Source organism: Crocodylus siamensis, chromosome 6 (assembly GCF_052110815.1).
Source record: "Crocodylus siamensis isolate JL-2025a chromosome 6, ASM5211081v1, whole genome shotgun sequence".
Classification (NCBI taxonomy): domain Eukaryota; kingdom Metazoa; phylum Chordata; order Crocodylia; family Crocodylidae; genus Crocodylus; species Crocodylus siamensis.
In genome coordinates this window covers 9,889,189-9,907,962 of record NC_143400.1, presented here as the reverse complement: position 1 = coordinate 9,907,962, position 18,774 = coordinate 9,889,189, and the positions used below count along the sequence as shown (strand labels likewise).

The 18,774-nt window shown below is 51.0% G+C and overlaps 1 protein-coding gene across 3 annotated transcripts; it reads right to left on the bottom strand.

Moving 5' to 3' along the window:
- Positions 1–6,411: 6,411 nt before the first annotated feature.
- Positions 6,412–18,774, bottom strand: LOC149860942 (uncharacterized). 3 transcript variants are annotated; one of them, XM_090053620.1, is made up of 6 exons: positions 18,737–18,774; positions 18,533–18,611; positions 17,646–17,755; positions 16,774–16,900; positions 10,335–10,448; positions 6,412–8,918 (listed from the first exon to the last, which is right to left on the bottom strand). In XM_090053620.1, exons 3-6 carry the CDS (start codon positions 17,667–17,669, stop codon positions 7,534–7,536), a joined length of 1,650 nt encoding a protein of 549 aa, XP_089909746.1. In that variant the 5' UTR covers positions 17,670–17,755; positions 18,533–18,611; positions 18,737–18,774; the 3' UTR covers positions 6,412–7,533. The 3 variants fall into 3 exon arrangements, with proteins under 3 accessions (XP_089909746.1, XP_089909744.1, XP_089909745.1); XM_090053618.1 differs by lacking the exon at positions 18,737–18,774 and having other exon boundaries at positions 6,412–8,915; XM_090053619.1 differs by lacking the exons at positions 18,533–18,611; positions 18,737–18,774 and adding an exon at positions 18,242–18,460.

The following is an 18,774-nucleotide window of genomic DNA, read 5'->3' as shown; positions in this document are numbered from 1 at the left end:
TTCCAGCCCCATGGCCCCAGTTCGGCACAAGGCAACCCATGGGGTGTGAGTCTGTGGGGCAGCCTCTGGTCCCAGTTGCAGTCCATGGGCAGCTCCCTCTGTGCTGGGACAGCATCAGGACACACACGCGCACCTTTCCCCTCCTGGCTGGCTCCGGGTGGGGACAGGGATGGGGTGAGGGGAATTCCCTTCCCGTGGTTCCTGGTGGGGCAGCTCATGCCCTCTGTAGCTGTAAGGCCCCCTCTCCACAGCTGCTGCCTGAGCTGGGCTGATGTTTCCTCCATGGAACTGAACTGCTTGGGATCAGCTGCTTTTCCATCGCACTGAACCACCACGAATCAGCTGCTGTGTGTGGGTGCGGGATGCAGGAGCCCCCCAGGCTCCCAGCCCAGCACCGTTCCCTGAGGAGCCTGGGCACAATGTGGGCCTGGGCCCTGTTTGGGCAGTGGGGCTGACTGCGTGGCAGGAGGGGACCCCAGCTCTGTCTGGACTGGCTGCGGCTCAAGGCAGGATCCATCCCAACCTGCTCTGACACCGTTCCCATGGGACAGAGTGGGATGGTGCACCTGGTTCCCAGTGGCTTGTCCAGTGGGAGGTTGCTGGTGGCAGATCTGCATCCCTGCTCTGCTCCTGGCACTGCTGCTTGCAAAGCCGTGGGTGGCGGAAGTCCCTGCCAGTGTCAGCAGAAGCTAGTAGGGAGGCTCAGACCACCCCATAACCCTCTGTCACTGCTGGAAAAGGAGAAGAGCATAGCTGGGTTTGGATGATGGAGAAGGCAGCTCTGGCTCCAGCCAGGCTGTGTGGTGCATGTGCAGTCAGGTGCTTGGGATCCCCAGGGCCCTGACCACCCCTGTGTCTGTCCCCTCACACACAACGCCCTGCCTTGACACACCTCCCCTGCCCCTGGCCCTGACCCCTTGCACACATCGCCCTGCCCTGACAGATCTCCCTCTCCACACGCCCCGTCCAGGCCATCACGAGCGCAGAGCCACACTCACACACAACCCTGCTCGCATGCACTCATCCCCGCACATCCCTGTGCACTGCCTGGCCCTCCCACGGCAGACACAGCCCCGCTGTGCACACCCCAACACATGCAGTCCTGACTGCCTGCCTGTCCATCCCGGCTGTCCCCTCGTGGCTCAGTGACCCTGGAGGCCTCGCTGCAATATTGATCAATGTATATGCTGCTCACACAAAGGCTTTGCTAAAGCACTGGACAGAGTCGGCCTGATCAGTGAACCTGCCTGATGCATGAACTCTTGTCATAAGCAAACCTTGGGACAAACTCCACCACGCCCGTTTCAGGCTGGACATAAGGAAGAACTTCTTTACTGTCCGAGCCCCCAAGGCTTGGAATAGACTGCCACCGGAGGCGGTTCAAGCACCCACTTTGAACGCCTTCAAGATACATTTGGATGCTTATCATGCTGGGAACCTATGATCCCTGCTGACTTCCTGCCCCTGGGGCAGGGGGCTGGACTCGATGATCCTCTGGGGTCCCTTCCAGCTCAAATTTCTATGAAATCTATGAAATCTATGTGCCGTCCTGCCAGGGCACAGGATGGGGAGATGGCTGTGCAAGGTGTGGGACAGTCTAGCACCAGGATGACAAGGCTGGAAGGGGAACAGCCAGAGCAGGATGTGGAACAAGCCCTTGGACAGCTTCAGATGTTCCAAATACTGGATATGCTTTTACATCTTCCAATCGTAAGAATTACTAACAGGTGGCAGGCTGCTAGGGAGACCTAACCCATGGTGTGAGGCTAAGTTATACAAAGCATTGGATCCTCATGATGGTTACAAATGGGCACTTAGGCAGAGGATGTGGGAGGAACCCAGCTCGGAGCATGGGCCCCTTTTATCTCGCTCCTCCAGCAAAGGCTGACATTGTTCCTGGATGGAAAGTCAGACAAATACAGGAACTAGAAGATGCCACGATGTCATTCTCCAAGTCAAGATGGTCCAGTCCCATGGCTCACAACAGCCTCACTCCAGGGTGACCCTTCACTACAGCTATAGACACCACCATGAACAGCACACTGGAGCAGATTGTCACAGACCCAGCGCCTGCCTCGGTCCATCCTGCTCTGCCCGGGTCCCTGTGTCCTGGGTACTTGCAGGGCCCATCCCCACAGCTGCTCACAGCCTCCACTGGGCCTGGCCCCCAGCCCTGGAGCAGGCAGGAAGAGGAGAGGCTGAGGGTGAGAACAGATGAAACGAGCCTGCCGGCTGAAAGGGGAGTGGAGCACACACCCATCCAGTCTTCAGCCTTGGTTTTATATCTGCTCCATCCCACAACACAGGGAAGCTGATTCCTGGTGTTACTGCAGGAGGCACCGCTGTGCTTTCACTGCCAGATCTGACCAGACAAACCAAGGACCTCAAAGAGCATCTTCCTCCTCGTCCACCTCCAATTTCTCTATGACCAGATCAGGCGTCATTCCTTTCACATCCTCCAGCTCTCGCTTTGTTTCGGCGGTTAGTTTGCAGAGGCTCAATCTTTGGGGTAAAATGAGCAAAAAAAAGAAAAAAGGAAAAAAAGGCATGAATTCTCTCTGTGGGTATCACCGTGTAGAAGCCATGAACCCCAGGACACCGCACACCACTGGGGTCCTTGCTGGGACAGGCCTTGTCCTGCAGCAGCTCCTCAGAGCCTCAGCACAGAGCAGGCCCCCCTGTGACAGGCCCTGCACAGAGAGAACAAAAGTGCAGCCCTTGCTAATAAGAGCCCCCACCCCGGTGCCTGCTGAAGCCCTCAGCGTCTCTGTCATTCCCCCCCGGGGTGAGAGACAGTGTCGAAGGCCTTCTGGAAGTCCAGGAAGACTATGTCCACTGCTACCCCTGCGTCTAATGATCTGGTGATCTGATCATAGAAGGCCACCGGGTTGGTCTGACAGGACCTGCCACTGATGAACCCGTGTTGGTTGCCCCTAAGCATGATCTCCCCTGCTGGCCCCTCCTGGATGTGTGCCAGCATAATTTTCTTGAACAGCTTGCCTAGGATTGAGGTAAGACTAACCGGCCTATAGTTTCCTGGGTCCTCCTTCCTGCCTTTTTTGAAGATGGGAACCACGTTGGCCCTCTTCCAGTCCTCTGGCACCACACCAGAGCACCACGAGTGCTCGTAAAGCCATCCCAGGGGTCCTGCAATGACCTCGGCCAATTCCTTTAGGACTCTAGGGTGGAGATCATCTGGGCCGGCTGACTTGAACACGTCCAGCCCCTCCAGAAGCTCCCTAACTAGTTCCACGCTAACCTTTGGCCCAGGTATGCCTCCCCTGTTCTGGTCCCTACTTAGGAAGACAGAGGCAAAGAAATCGTTAAACATGTTGGCTTTGTTGTCTGATGTGACAACCAAATTTCCCAACACGTCTTGCAAGGGCCCCACATTACCCGGGACCTTCTTTTTGCCCCCTATGTATTTAAAAAAGGACTTCTTATTGTCCTTAATCTGAGAAGCTAGTCCTAATTCCATCTTTGCCTTGGCCTTCTTAACTGTCCCCCTACATCCCCGAGCAACTGCAGAATAGTCATCCCTGGTGATGACCCCTTCTTTCCATTGGGTGTACGCCTCCTTTTTAGCAAGGAGACATTCCCAGATGCTTTTAGTGAGCCATGGAGGCTTGTGTGCTCTCCTGCTTCCTTTGATCCTTGTTGGGATTACCTTCCTTTGGGCTTGGAGGATCGCCTTCTTAAGGAGCAACCACTATCCTTGGACACCTGGCTCCCCACCCCCCCGGGACCTCAGCGCATGCCCAACTATCCTTCTTAGCTCGTTGAAGTTTGCCCTCCTAAAGTCTAGGGCTGCTGCCTTACTGCAGGCCCTTGCCACCTTGCGCTGGATGGTAAATTCCAGCAGGCGATGATTGCTGTCGCCCAGGTGGTCGAGCACCCGCAGCCCCCTCACCAGGTCATCACCCATGGCCAGCACTAGGTCCAACAAGGCGTCTCCCTTGGTGGGCTGTGCAGATTTACTGTCAATTCCTGCTGTCACTTCCCAGCAACAAACTGCTGCAATGGGCTCCTACCACTGCTGGGGGCAGCTCAAGGTTCAGGCTGCAGCTGCCAGCAGTTGGCAGCCGGCAGCCGTCTTGAAGAAGCCTCTCTGCTCCCTGGCCAGAAGCAGTATGCACAGTGCAGGGCAGCACTCATGTTGCCACCTCTGCCTTCCTGCAGTATGACTGCTCCAGCCCCTGGCCCTGGCCCTGGCTCTGGTAGCGATGCCCAGCTTCCCAGGTTCCTGCTGGCCATAGCAGTGGCCCTGCTGGCACGCTGCACTGACCGCCAGGTGGCCCATGCCTGCCTGGGCCCTACCAGCTCCCCCATATGCAGTGACTGCCTGCCCGGCTGCACCACATTGTCCCAGGGTTGCTGCTGCTGTGCAACTGTCACCTGCAGCCCATCCTGCTGGTCAAACCCAAGCAGGGATGTCAATGATGGGCTGCTGAACGTCACTGCTAGCACCACCCTCTCCCTCTCGTGTCTCCAGTCCCACCGCCTCTGGGACTCCAGGCCAGCCAGGACTGGAATCTGCACATCATTTAGCACACCTGAGATGACCAGCAGTGGCTGGAGGCATTCTGGGTAATTCAGGCCATCTTCCAAGACCTCCCAGAGCAACTCTGCCTGCACCTGGACTGGCAGGACAGTGCCATGTGGCTGGCCCTCGCCCTGCTTAAGCTGGCCTTGCCTGCCACCCTCCACTTTTTGGGCCATCTCTTTGGGATGGGCAAGGCCACTGTCAGGGAGGCCATCCTGGAGGTGTGTGACATCCTCCAGGCTGTGCTGGGGCACAGGGTGCTCTGGGTGAACAAGCCCCTGACAGTGGTGGTGGGATTCTGTGCCCTGGGCTTCACCTTGTGTCGGGGCCCTGGAACCTAGTGAGTGCTTTTAGCACCCCGCTTCTGGAGCAGGGGGACATAGTCCCTAGCCCTGGCAGTTCCTGGGGGCAGGGAGTAATCTCCCACCCCCTGATGGATGGCTAACCAGTAGCAGAGTTGGAGGTTATTGGACGGGATGTGAAGTTACCAATTCAGGAAGGGCTTGATTGTGCAGAGAAGGGGGCAATAAGCATATTTGTTTGAGGGGGATTTGGGATGGGAAGTGGAGGGAGGCAGTAGCGATTTCAGTGGTGTGCTGAAAAATTAGGAAACCCAGCAGCAGGGTGGGAGTGCAGTGTGTACATCACTAATGAGCTTGAGGACCTAGTTTGGGGGGCCTCAGGGTGCTTGGGCTGGAGCTGTGTATGAAGCAGTGACTGCTAGGAACTGAGGCCCTGCTGGGAGAAGGGCAATTCCCACTCAGAAGTGCTGTGGTGGGGCAAAGCAGTGGAGAACAACTCTTTGCTTGCTTGCTTCTTGGTCCGGGAGTTAGCCTGGATAGCAGCAATGGAAAGGGGAGGCAAGGGTGGTTAGTGAAGCTTGGGGAACTTAGTTGGTAGAGCATCAGACTTTTAAATGTGTAGGGCCAGGTTTAAAGTCCTTGTTCAGACAGCAGCTGCCCTGTGTGGCCAAGTGCCAGTGCTTGGTGGAAGGAGGCCAGGTGGGTTGTCCCGTTCCCTTCCCTGTGTTGGGGTTGCTTTCTTTTCTCTTCCTGACTGGTGTCTGGAACAGATGGTTTTAGGAGTGGCCACCTGGCACATGGGGTGTCCCACGTATGGAGGCTTTGACTGCCTCTAGCTCCAGTGGAGCAGGTAAGAGAGAGAAGGAAGCAAGAGGAGAAGTGTGGCAAGGGGCTGGAAAAGCAGTGGCCTGGTTAGGCACCATAGCGGCCATGCTCACAGGTCTAGGAGCACAGCCCTTGCTTTAGGTGCAGGGGGGACCTGGGTTCAACTCTTGGATGAGTCTCTGCTTTGCACCTGGCTAGTTCTGGGGCCTGCATTTTAAAAAGGACTTGGAGAAGTTAGAGAAGGTCCAGAATCGGGCAACAAAAAGGATAAAGAGCTTGGAAGGCAAGTCATACAAGGAAAGGCTGAAGGGGCTGGGCATGTTCAGCTTGTGGAAAAGACACTTAGGAGGGGACTTGATAACTTCCTTTAAGTACCTGAAGGGCTGACATAAAGAAGAGGGAAAACACCTTTTTCTCTCTTGCTATGCAGCCCAATGGTTGGAAGGCTCAACAAAATAGGTTTAGACTGGATATTGGGAACAATTTCTTCACTGTAGGCACATCTGCATGAGATGTTTACTGCCGAATAGACTAATTAGCTCCACAGTAAACCTCTCCTATCTCTGTGCGGCCCTATTAGGCCACAGGAAATTAATTAACCCCACAACAGAGTTGTACTCGTAAATACAAGTACTATTCTGCCATGCTTCTATGGGCACAACTACCACCACAGGTTCATTCCTGCATAAGGACACTAAAAATTACATTTTTATATCAGTTTATAATCAAAGTTTAATTATATACAAAATCTGTTAATGGCATCAGTGCTTCATGCTTCTTAGCAGGGGCTGTTGAGTGGCTGCCAGTCTTTTCCACATCCTCCCACCCCCCCCGGCTCCCAAAAGAATAAGCATCAGCTCCAGGGCCCTGGGGTCTCCCCAGTCCAATGACCCTCACGAATCTTCAGTCACAGGTCCCTTTCTCCCAGGCTCCTACACCTTTTATGTTGTGCAGGTGGGACCAGGTCACTACATTTCCCATGAGGCTGTTTGAGACAGCAAGGCCATGGGTAGAAGTCAGCTGTAACTGGCTGTACCAAAGGTTTCATGGGGACTGACAGGAGCCAGTCCAGCGAGCAGAGCTTGTTGGTGGGAGAATAAAAGTATCACAAACTGCATCCGAAGGCATTTTGATGATGTCAGACTACCACTTCTCTCTGTTTTGCTCATCTTTAAAGCAGAAGCCAACCCCAGGGCTTGCTGCCCAAATGGCAGCTCTGTGTGCCAATTCCAGTAGACAGACAGCTTGGGGTCCAGTCTGGACTAGCCTCAGAGCCAGCATATAGAGTCAGTCCAGCACAGTGTGATGTGAAAGCACTGGAGTAGGGCAAGCGCATGCTGCATGTGGCTCATGGGCTATACCCATGCTGCATGGGGCACAAGGGAGTCCTGATCTGCCTATGGGGAAATGAATTTGATATCTCCACATTACCTGGAAGTGATTCCAGGCCTGCCCATGTCCCCATCTTTCCCTCTGTGTTTCTTCCAGGGAGACCCTCATTGTCACGGTTCCTGCTACTCTCCCAGCCAGGAGAGCATGGTTCCTGCTACTCTCCCATCTTGGATGCCAGAACCCATCACCCAAACCCAGTCAAAATCCTCCTGTTTCCTCTACCCCCTACCGTTTCATGCTAGGATGTGGCACGGTCAGCCCATCTACATCACACCACACACTTTCTCCCCTCACTCCCCTTCTGACTGGACAGAGTGCTGCTTCTAATTACTTTCACCCTCACAATTCATTGCCCCTCTGTAACCTGTGCTCCACAGAACAGCACCCCCCAAGCCTCAAATCCTTGCTTCCCTCTCCTATTTCCAGAAGCATATAAACCTGGAGTCTGGTGTATGGGGAAGTGAAGTTATTTCAGGCCAGGTGCTGGACCTTCCCCCACCCCTGCAACAGGGTATAGGTTGTGGGAAGAAGAATGAAGTGAGAACTGGCAGAAACTGACCCTTGACAATGAGGGCCTGGTCTGTGGGCCTGCTGGTGCTGGGAAAGAGCAGCGCTGGACTTGAAGCTCTTCCCACACTCCTTGCACTGGTTTGGCTTTTCCCCCGTGTGGACACGCTGATGGACACGGAGGTGGGATGGGTGTTTGAAGCTCTTCCCACATTCATTGCAGCCATACGGCTTCTCCCCCGTGTGAACACGCTGGTGAACACGGAGGTGGGAGGGGTCAGTGAAGCTTTTCCCACACTCTGTGCACTGGTACGGCTTCTCTCCCGTGTGGACACGCAGATGCACACGGAGATTGGAAGGGTTGGTGAAGCTCTTCCCGCACTCAGTGCAGCAGTATGGTTTCTCCCCAGTGTGCACGCGCTGGTGGACACGAAGGGAAGATGGGCTGGTGAAGTTTTGTCCACAGTCACTGCAGTGATAGGGCTTCTCCCCAGTGTGGATGCGCTGGTGCTTGGTGAGAGCAGAACGATACCCAAAGCTCTTCCCACATTCAGCGCACTGGTACGGCTTCTCCCCTGTGTGGGTGCGCAGGTGGATGCTGAGGTGGGATGGGTTGTCGAAGCTCTTCTCACACTCTGTGCAGCAATATGGCTTCTCTCCAGTGTGGACACGCCGGTGCCTGGTGAGAAAACAGCTCTCCCTGAAGCTCTTCCCACACTCGGTGCAGCAGTATGGCTTCTCTCCAGTGTGGATCCGCTGGTGAATTCGGAGGTGCGATGGGCGGGTGAAGCTCTTCCCACACTGGGTACAGTGGTGTGGCTTCTCCCCTGTGTGGACACGCTGGTGGACTTGGAGCTCGGATGGGAAGGCGAAGCTCTTACCACACTCAGCACAGTGGTATGGCTTCTCCCCAGTGTGGATGTGCTGGTGCACACGGAGGTACTCTGGGCGGGCAAAGGCTTTCCCACACTCAGGGCAGAGGTGGGGGCGCTCCCCAGAATGCGTTCTCTGGTGAGCGACGAGACGGTATTTGTACCGGAAACTCTTCCCACACTCAGCGCAGGGGTGGGCTGTCTCTCTCCTGTGGGTCCCCCTATGCGCCCTGAGTTCCTGTTGGTCCTTGAAGCTCTCACTGCACTCCCTGCATTGGTACATTGCTTTCCCTTCCTGAGCTCTGTCTTCCTGACTCAAGGGGCTGTGAGATCCAAATCTTTTTCCAGATGGAAGGTTCTTTCGGGGCTCAGCTGTTCCCGGCACAGGTAACTGGTTTTGGACTGGAACCAGCTCCAGATCTGCAGACCCTTCCTCAAGAGGCTGCTGCTCGTCTCTGCTGGGAGTTCTAACACCTGCTGGATGGAGAGGAGAACCCAGAAATTAGTTCCTGTGCTGCTGGCAAAGGGACAATCCCCAGTGCTGGGATGAGCCCCCAAGCAGGCCTGGGCCTTGGCACTCTGGGCCCCTAAGAGAACAAGTCTAGGTCCAGGTGTTCCACAGTGGGGGTAGACAGGCAGGTCAGTGCACAGTGCTGATGTTCCCTAGTGAGTTTCAGGCTCCAGTTTCCCAGTGGTTCTCTCCCAAATCCAAGCCAAGTCAACAAGGAAAAATATATTAGCTTGGACCTCTAGCAGGGAGGAGATGGGACACACAAGGAACATGTGTGCTAGCACAGAATCTGAATTGCTCAATACTCCTCAAGGCAGAGTGTAAGATCATAACCATCTGCCTAAATGTAGAATGAAGTTCCCTAAGGCCCTGTCTCTAAACAGCAATGGTGGAGCCTGGGAAAGACTGTTCTGAGCACTCCCCCATTCAACCACGTTCCCTAACATGCTCAAGGCCAAGGTAGTCACCCATGAGGCTGCTTAGGGCTCATCTCCAGAGCTTGTTCTTGAGCTCCTCATCTGTGGCAGTGCTGAGAATGGAACCTGGCAGCAAGTCTGAAGCAGCCTCAGTGGAAGATTTCTGGGTCCGAAGTTTGTTAGCAGATGTGGCTGTGCAGGGCATGCTGAGCACTGCCCTCTCTGGGACAGACCACTGCTGTGGTATAAGCAAGCCGTAAGGACTGCTGGGTTTGGAGGATAAAACAAACTATGTCATCCCCCAAGAAAACACACTGAGAAGAGGGGGTTTACAAGCGATGCACCAGGCCTGGTGTGAACTCTGTAGCTCTCCCTCCTGGAAAGAGCAGAACTTTGCTTCTCATCTGCTTGCAGGGAAGGGTTTGAGTGCGGGAATGAGCCCATGGAAGTTTCCTCTCTCAACAGCTCCTATGTGTTGTCTATATCAGAGGAATCTGCACCAGAGCAAAGGCTTGGGGTTAACTTGCACATGGACTCTGGCTCTCAGGTCCCAGCATGGCTGACACAGGACCCCAGAGATTCACCACAAAGGGGGATATTCTGGTGCAAACCATAAGTTTAGATCCCCCAGAGCATGAAAGTTCATTAAGCCCACCTGAATGTGGTTGCCACACATGGCCAGAATTACTGATTAAACACTGCTGTTATTCCCTTCCTAAAAAGGAAGTACCAGCAGCATTGGGAGAAGAATCCCAGTCTATCTGCAGCCCAGTCCCTCATTTCTCCCAGAAAATCAGGGAGTAGAAACACACACATATGCAGAAAGCACGAATCAGGATAAGCCATTTGAAATCACTATGTTGGAGTGGCAGATCAAGACAGATTTGGAGGGTTTTAGTACTGCTCAGTACCCAGAGTGACAAGAGGAAGTACGAAGTGGGAACAGGGAGGATTGCTGTGACTCACCTGGGGACAAGCCCTGAGAAAATACACTTTCTCCTGGCTCCTCATCACAGACCCAGAGCTCTACCTCCCCTCGCTGGATGCGGTAAATTAAGTCCGGTGTGGGACCTTGATAACCTGTGTGGGGAAGAGGAAAAAGGATGGTTATGTTTGGCTACTCTCCACCCAATCCCCAACCTGAATTTGGGGAATGGCTCCAATGGCTTCAAACATTCCAATAGGACCTGGAAGGAAAAGGGAAGGTAGACATTTAGGAAAAGAAACAGAAGATCCTACAGGCAGAAACCTTCAATAGATAATAGCCCAAAAGATAATGTCACCCAGATAAGTGGAAGGACAGTCCCTATGACAACCACTGACATTTATAAAAAGGACACAGAACTCCCAGTAATATCATGGAAGGGGGGAAGATGTGCAGTGACTTCTGATGTACTATGAAGAAGGATGAGAAAGCTTGTATGTATTGAAGTTACCAAACTGAGAAGCAAGGATGGATAGAAACAATTTACTTTATCAGGGTAATTCCAGACAGAAAACTAGAAATGAGATTTATTGTTGACGACGGTTTGGATTGACAACTTCTGGGAGGAAAGTCAATGGTAGCTGACTGACAATAATAACTTTGTAGACAGAAAGGTATTCAAGTCAACAGTGCACAAATAAGAATATCTTTACAATAACTGTAGAAACAACTATTTGTTGCTTCAAACAAGATTGTTCCAAGGACCTGTCACAGTAAAATTAAGTAACTTTTGTATCACATCTTGAGTTTATCCCTGCTCTACAGACCTAGCCTATTTCTAGTTCCTTAACTTCTATTTCCTTTTGCCTAACTTTCTGATATTACTTGACCTAGTTATTTGTTGCCTACTCCTATCAGGAAACCTAGCCCTTCATCAAGTCTAACCAGCAATCTGTCCGTGCACTAAGAGGATCATCACTGTAGTGGATATGAATGCACAGACTTGTAAATACTAGTGTGTATGATGCACTCCAGTTAAGTCACAGATATGGAAAAAAGGCATAGTGAGACACATTTTGAGAGCCTGAAAAAGCCCAAACTGTAGTATTGGTCAACACAGTTTTCCAGAAAAAAGATTAACATAGAATCACCTAAAAAGAGACAGCCATTCAATACAAGATTTCCCAATGACTAGAAGTGAAAATAGAATGAAAGTGGAAGGCTGAGACCTTGTGAGATGAAGTGCCCCAGCACCATATGCTACTTGCTGACTTTGAGCTATTTTCAAAGAATAATACAGAAAGGGAATAGTGCAGAGAGGGATGAAATGGTAGACATTAATTCATAACAGAGAGTCTGGGCTAGATGGCCAAATCAACCTACAGTCTTGTTATAATACTAAAGATCTTGATGCAGTTACCCTTTGGGACACGGAGAAATAGATTATACGTATAGCTACTGAAAAATCTATTAAGTGATACCAAACTGGGTAAGGAAAACGAAGTGGGAAGTGTGGTGGGAGGTTCAATGGACTGCTGAAGTCTTCAAACAGTGGCAAAGTGGATTCAGACCAAACTGTTTATGCAAAACAGAGAAGACCTGTAAGAAGTGCAGTGGTAAGAGAAGCAATATTGAATGATATGTATGACAGTGTTTTGAACATAACTCAACAGTAGATGGGAAGAGAAAGAAATGGATAAGATGGCTAAAATTCCCTATGTGTAAAAAAAGGACTTGGATAATGATGTCCTCAGCGCTATTAGTGATGAGTGGATTAGTGGCTGACCTAAGAGATATCTGGCATGCTTGAAAGATGCGTTTCTAAAATGTCTGGAAAGGAAAAATATTCCAAAGAATATTTGCATTCACTGGCACTGTAAATTAAGTTGAAATGCCAGCTGGCGGTTCCAAAAGTAAACTGAAAAAATAAAAACATAGAAAAATGGCAGGGTCACATGCTGGACTTATGGAGGTTACCAAAACACTAGGACGCTGATTCTCAAATAGGGTGTAGCAGCATTCTCAGGTGCCCTTTCAAGGGCACCACAGGATGAAACACGATTCACAAGATAAACCTAGAGACTTCAAATAGGGATCCAGCATTAAGAACACACTGACCTGATGTGATCTTTCTGAGCTCTTTGCAACAGAAAAACTGTTCTATTATTCTTCCTATAACCTAAAAATGAGTGTAAACTAAGAGCAGGCATTTAGTGAGGGATGCCTCAAGTCTAATGAGGAGTACCTTGAGTCCAAAAAGGTTGAGAATAAGGAGATGCTTTAGGGCATGAAAGGGGATTGTTACCACATTTAATCCAAAAAAACCTGTACAATACAAAATATTTTGGACAAATAATGAGTAAATGCAATATAATGAGTCTTGTCCAAGCTGTAAGGTAATGACTATCAATGTTATAATGCAGAAGCATATATTTACTTAGAAGAAAAATTTTAAAAGATACCAAAGGAATCCTGCAAAAAGTAGAAATTTGGTCATATTACTGTGGAAGAATAGAAGAGTATTTCATGGACATGCAGGCAGGAAATGAGGAAGGCATATTTATGTCTTGTACTAGTTGCGTCTTAAAAAGGCAAAAATAGGGATTCTACATGTATGTCAAGAAGTAGACCAAAGACACCATGAGTCCCTTAAGGCACGTACAAGGTCGTCTAGTTATGAAGACAGTGAAAGTATTCAATGCCTTTTTAACTGCAGTCTTCATAAACGGATGACAAGTACAGTTGGCAGCAAAGGTAGGGAAGGAGACAAACAGCTAACAGTCCTAGAAGAATAGGGCAGAAATTACTCAAGAAATTAGATACTTTGAACTTGGTTGGGCCAGAAAATACGCAGTGTGGAGTAATGAAAGAATTGGCTGAGGTAATTTTGGAGTCACTAGCTATCTTCTCTAAGAACTCAAGGAGGTTGGGTAAGGTCTCTCATGATTGTAAAAGGGCATATATAGTGGTCATCTTTAAGACAACACGGTTAAGCAGCCAGCAGAAACAGAAACAGCCAGCATTGTTTCACAAAAAAACTAGTTATGCCTGACCAACCTGATTTCCTTCTAAAATGCAACAGGATGTGGAGAGGTCAGTGGATGTGATGTACCTTGTCTTTAGCAAGGCTTTTGGACAGTCTCCCACAACATTCTCATTAACAAACTAATAAGATACAAACTAAATTAGTGCAAGGAGGATACCTAAGTAGTTGGATCATCATGTTCAACAAATAGACACCAATCTAGCTGGGAGGAGGTATCTAAAGGGTCTCCATCCTAAAGGTGCTTTACGTTGTCATCAATGATTTGGAGATGGGATCAAGTGCATGCTTAGTAAATGTAGCCCATGAAATCAAGTTGGATGAAGTCGCAGACACTGGAGAGCAGCAATAGGTTTCAAAATGACCTAGATAGTCTGGAAGAATGGTCTGTAATCAACCAGATGACAATTAGAAAGGACAAGTACAAAGTACTGCATTTGGAACAAAGTAATTGCATGTACAAATGCAGACTGGTAGTACTGCACAAAAGGACCACAGAAGGGATGACAGCAGAGCATAAACTGAATATGAGCCAACAGTGTTCTCGTGTTGCAAAAAATACCAACAGCAGACTGGGCTGTATTAACAGGACTGTCACTTGCTAATCAGGGGAAGCGAGTCTTCTGCTCTTTTCAGCACTGGCAAGGCCTCACTTGGAGGACTGGGTCCAGTTTTGGGCACCACATTTCAGGAAGAATGTAGCCAGATTGGAAAGAGTGCAGTTCAGAGGAACAAAAATGATTAGAGGCCTGGGAAATTATCCTTGTAAAGCTGGAAGAGCTGGGGTTATTTAGTCTGGAAAAGAGAAGAATGGGGTGGGGGGGATTTGATAACAGTTTTCAAATGTCTGAGGGGCATTTATAGAGAAGATGGTGATGGGTTTCTCTCTGTGGCTGTTGGCTGTAGGGGAGACCGCTGCTTCTAATGCTGTCAAGATGAAGCAGACAAAATTTAGGTTGGCGATTAATAGGAAATTTCTGACTTATGTGGACGCTCAAGCATTGGAACAAGCTACTTAGAGAAGTTGTGGAATCTCCATCTTTGAGCATTTTCAAGAGCAGGTTGGATAGACACTTGGCTAGGATGGTATAATCAGGGACAATCCTGCCTTGACCCCGCTACATGACCTCGTGGGGCTTCTTCCAGCCCTACTTTACCATGATCCTAAGACAGACATAAGAGAACCACAAAAAATCATCAATAATCAATCTGGTTTTAGAAAAGGGAAGAACGAAGGAAATCCTCAGACACATTCAAGAAAAGTACAGAGAAGAATAAACACTCTACGTGATCTCTGTAGATTTAGAACAGTCGTTGTAATCCTTCTTTAGGCTAGAGGCACCTACCCAAAAATCTCAGCTCTTAAATTTTCACTCAGTTTTGATTACAGAAAATGAATAGAGCAATTCTTCTATTGCAAAGAGCTCAGAAAGACCACAACAGGTCACAATATTTTTAACACGAAGGATTCCTATTTGAAATATCTGGGATTATCATGTGAATCACGTTTGCTTAAATGCCCTGTGACATCCTGTAGCAGAGTGCCTGAGGGGCTCTGTCACTTTAGGAGGGCAGGAGCCCAGGCACAGCAGGGCAGGCAGGCAAGTCACAGCTGCAGTTAGGTTGCCACAGTGATCAGTTAATGGGATTAATTAGGAGGAACCCGCAGGCAGCCCAGAGGAAGTCAGCTGACCAGAAGAGAGGTGCAGCCTGAGGAATATAAAGTAGCTCTAGAGACTGAATGGTCAGTCTGGCCGGGAGGGGTGGAAACAGAGGGAAGTCTGCAATGGTGCCTGTGAGATAGAAGGCTTGCGTGTATGCTAGGCCCTCCATCAGCCACAGAGCTGAGGGCTAGCCAAGGATTTAGACCCAGGATTGAGGCTAATGGTTTAGTTAGAGCCAGAAGGGCTTTTATTTGTCTTTTGACTACAGTTTGAGTCCAGGAAGGCTCAGAAGCCCTGATCCAGGGTGGGTAGGGCTTGTGTTTGACGTTTGGATTCCAGAGGTTTGGGGGTATAGGGGTGGTTAAGGTGGTCCCATAGTGCCCACAGGGATGGGGGGGCTGCAGCCTGACACAGAAGCCCAAGAAAGCAAGCCAAGAAGCTGAATACCCCAAAGCTTGGTCTGGTCTGTGAACTAGAGCCACGGGGCTCAGCTAGAGCAAAAAAGTGGAGGCTGAGAAGGCTGAAGCCCAATGCTTCAAAAAGTGATAGGTTTGCTCTTGCAGCCTCTTTCCTAAAAAGTCTTGACATTCAAGTGAGTAAAGGAAGTGAGGGCCCCTAGAGTTAATACTGAGGAAGTTTGCATGGCTTCCAAGGGGTGTCCCAGCTGTCCCTGGGACCCCAACCTCTTACACAACCCAAGGCACCCCTGAAAGGATCTCAAAGCATTACAGGGTGCCATGACACCCTGGTTGAGAATCACTAATCTAGAAAAAGCATTTGAAGAGATCCCAAAGGAAGACCTTTAGTGAAGCCAGACAAAGAAGAAAGCACCAGTAAAGTACATCTGACTAGTAAGAAGTATGTACATTTTACATACCAAACTGACCAGAACAAGCACCTGTAATAAAGAACCTTTGGATGCAAAACTGGTTTTCACGAGGGCTCTGCATTCAGCACACTTCTTTTTAAAATCACAGTAATGGAAGTCTTTGGAGAAAAACTGCACTGTGGATCTTCCTTATTTTGGGAGGCTGCCTGTAAATATTGTAACATTTTAGAAAGGCAAGAAAATGTTATAGACTGGTACAGTGATCTGGATGGCATGGGTCTTAAGTAAATACAGTGAAGACAACGTTTGTGGTCTTTGGACCTGGAGACATAAAAAGGCACATGTGCACAAACTTACAGAAATTCCTTGTTAAAAGTACTTGGGTTTTACCACGCATAGAAATATCCCTAGAGGTTGAGCTGAAAACAGACGCTGATAAGACTTCCAGGGATTTATGCTGGTTTGTAACCAAAGAGAAGAAAATGGATCAGACACCACTGAAATGCACATTGAAGGATAGTTAAACGTTTGGACAGATACAACAGGAAAGAAAATGAGGAAGTAACAATGGGAAAAAGAATGAGGAAGGGAGTAAGAACAATTCCCCAAGAACAATTCCTTGGTGTATAACTATGAGCACTGGATTGAAAGTGGTGTGGACATGCTGGGAAGACAGAGAGGGATCATCTTGCCAAATAATTGCTGAATATGGGAGCACCAGGATTTAGACCCAGAGGAGGAGGCTGGCTGAAATTAAGGAGGATATGAACATTCATGAAACAGAACACAGGCCTCATAAATGACAGAGCAGTGCGGAGACAGTGAATTTAAACCATCAGCCCAACTTTCATGAGAAGAAGACTGTAGAAGAACAGAACCAGAAAAGGAGAGGAACATTTCTAAGCTCACACAGCTCTGGGGATAAGCAAGAAAGAGAACTTTACCGAGGGAATCAAGGGTTTGGTAATTCCTCAGCATCTGGTCCCGATAAAGCACCTTGTCTCCATTTTCCAGCAGCTCCCACTCTTTCTGAGAGAAGTACAGTGCCACGTCCTCGAAGGCCTCCCGGAGCTAAAGTCACAAGCAATACACACTCAGACCCTTTTACTAGAGCCTTTCCAACCCCCACTACGCCGATTCTTATGTGGCACTACAAGAAGTTGTTAGCACAGCTACACTGGGCGTAATTATGAACCTCCCCACCCTTCTGCACAGATGGTACAGTAAAGCCCTTGATATGGCTACGGCCCAGAGTATGCAGGGGGCACTGCTATCAACACCAAACCAGCAATAGTGACTCAAAAACATACCCTACTTTACCAGACATCTCTCCAGGGAACCCCAGGGCCTGACCTGCTCTGAGCCTCAATCTGCACCAAGAAGATGCTGGGTAGGAATGAACAAGTTCTCAACCCCCGGCTGATGCAGGTGCTCTAGCAAAGTCTGCTGCGAGGACTGTGCTTCTCTCCTTCAGCTCACGTTATCCAGGAGCTGGCACAGCACAAGCCACGGGGACGTTAGGAAATGCTGCCATCATCTCTGCGCCAACATAGACTCTAGGGCAGACAGCTCACATCTCCCGCTAGGGAAGCGGTTTTCCTGGCAGTGACGCACAGGGAGAACCCTCACGCCTGGGCATGGTGATCCCAACCATTTATCCTTTTTGCCCAGACACCTCCCCAGGGAACCCGAGGGCCTTGCAGCACAGCATCAGGAGTCTTCCTATGCTTCCCACACGGCTCTGGCTCTGTAGGGCGCAGGGAATTTACTGCCCCGCCGAGAAAGAGAGGGGTCTGCCTGCTGATGTTTTTTTTACCTGAACCGGGGCTGCTGCAGCCATCCCCGCTGTGTCCTGCAGAGCGGAGAAGAGGGGCAGGAGGAAGGAAGCGGGGCGCGGATCCTCCAGGCTGCCGGGCAGAAAACAACCTGGAACCAGAACAAAAAGGGCAGCGCGTCATTGCTTTGCGCACAGAAACAACCGCACGCCAGGAACCGCAAAGCGCCCGCACTCCCCCGGCGCGAGTCACCCCTTGGCGGGTGTCGTGTCCGCGGACGCGTTCGTAATCCCCGTGCAAGGGGCCCGCACTCCCTCGGCGCGAGTCACCCCTCGGCGGGTGTCGTGTCCGCGGACGCGTTCGTTATCCCCGTGCAAGGGGCCCGCACTCCCTCGGCACGAGTCACCCCTCGGCGGGTGTCGTGTCCGCGGACGCGTTCGTAATCCCCGTGCAAGGGGCCCGCACTCCCTCGGCGCGAGTCACCCCTCGGCGGGTGTCGTGTCCGCGGACGCGTTCGTTATCCCCGTGCAAGGGGCCCGCACTCCCTCGGCGCGAGTCACCCCTCGGCGGGTGTCGTGTCCGCGGACGCGTTCGTTATCCCCGTGCAAGGGGCCCGCACTCCCTCGGCACGAGTCACCCCTCGGCGGGAGTCGTGTCCGCGGACGCGTTCCTTATCCCCGTGCAAGGGGCCCGCACTCCCTCGGCGCGAGTCACCCCTCGGCGGGTGTCGTGTCCGCGGACGCGTTCGTTATCCCCGTGCAAGGGGCCCCGGGCTGGGATTCGCTTCACTTTCTCGCGGGGCGCGCACGCGCAGAGGCTTCTCCCGCGGCAGCCAGCCGGTCTCGCGCCCCGTCCCCCCCGGCGTCGCGCAGACGGGTCTGTTGCAAATTCTGCGCGCGTAAAATCTCACGAACAATGCGGTACTCACGTGGCGGGGGGAGGGCTGCGCACCAAGACGTGACAGCATGAGGCACAGAACTGGCGGCAGGCGACACGCACTGAAGAGGCTGCAAACAACGACACATTTATGTTGCCAAACACTGTCGTGATGACGCGGGCGCCTGGCACGGCCACACCGCGGGCAGCTGGGGACAGACAGGACACAAACCCCCTCCCCCGCCCCCGCACCCACCTCCCACCACCGCGTCCGGGCAGCAGCACAGGGACGGC

Excerpts from the sequence above, each read along its gene's own strand:
- LOC149860942 (XM_090053620.1), bottom strand. The coding sequence starts at position 17,669 with ATGGCTGCAGCAGCCCCGGTTCAG. Across the intron at positions 10,449-16,773 it reads CCAAACCCTTGATTCCCTCG|GTTATCAAGGTCCCACACCG; the intron begins GTAAAGTTCTCT and ends TTCCCCACACAG. Across the intron at positions 8,919-10,334 it reads TTCTCAGGGCTTGTCCCCAG|CAGGTGTTAGAACTCCCAGC; the intron begins GTGAGTCACAGC and ends CTCTCCATCCAG.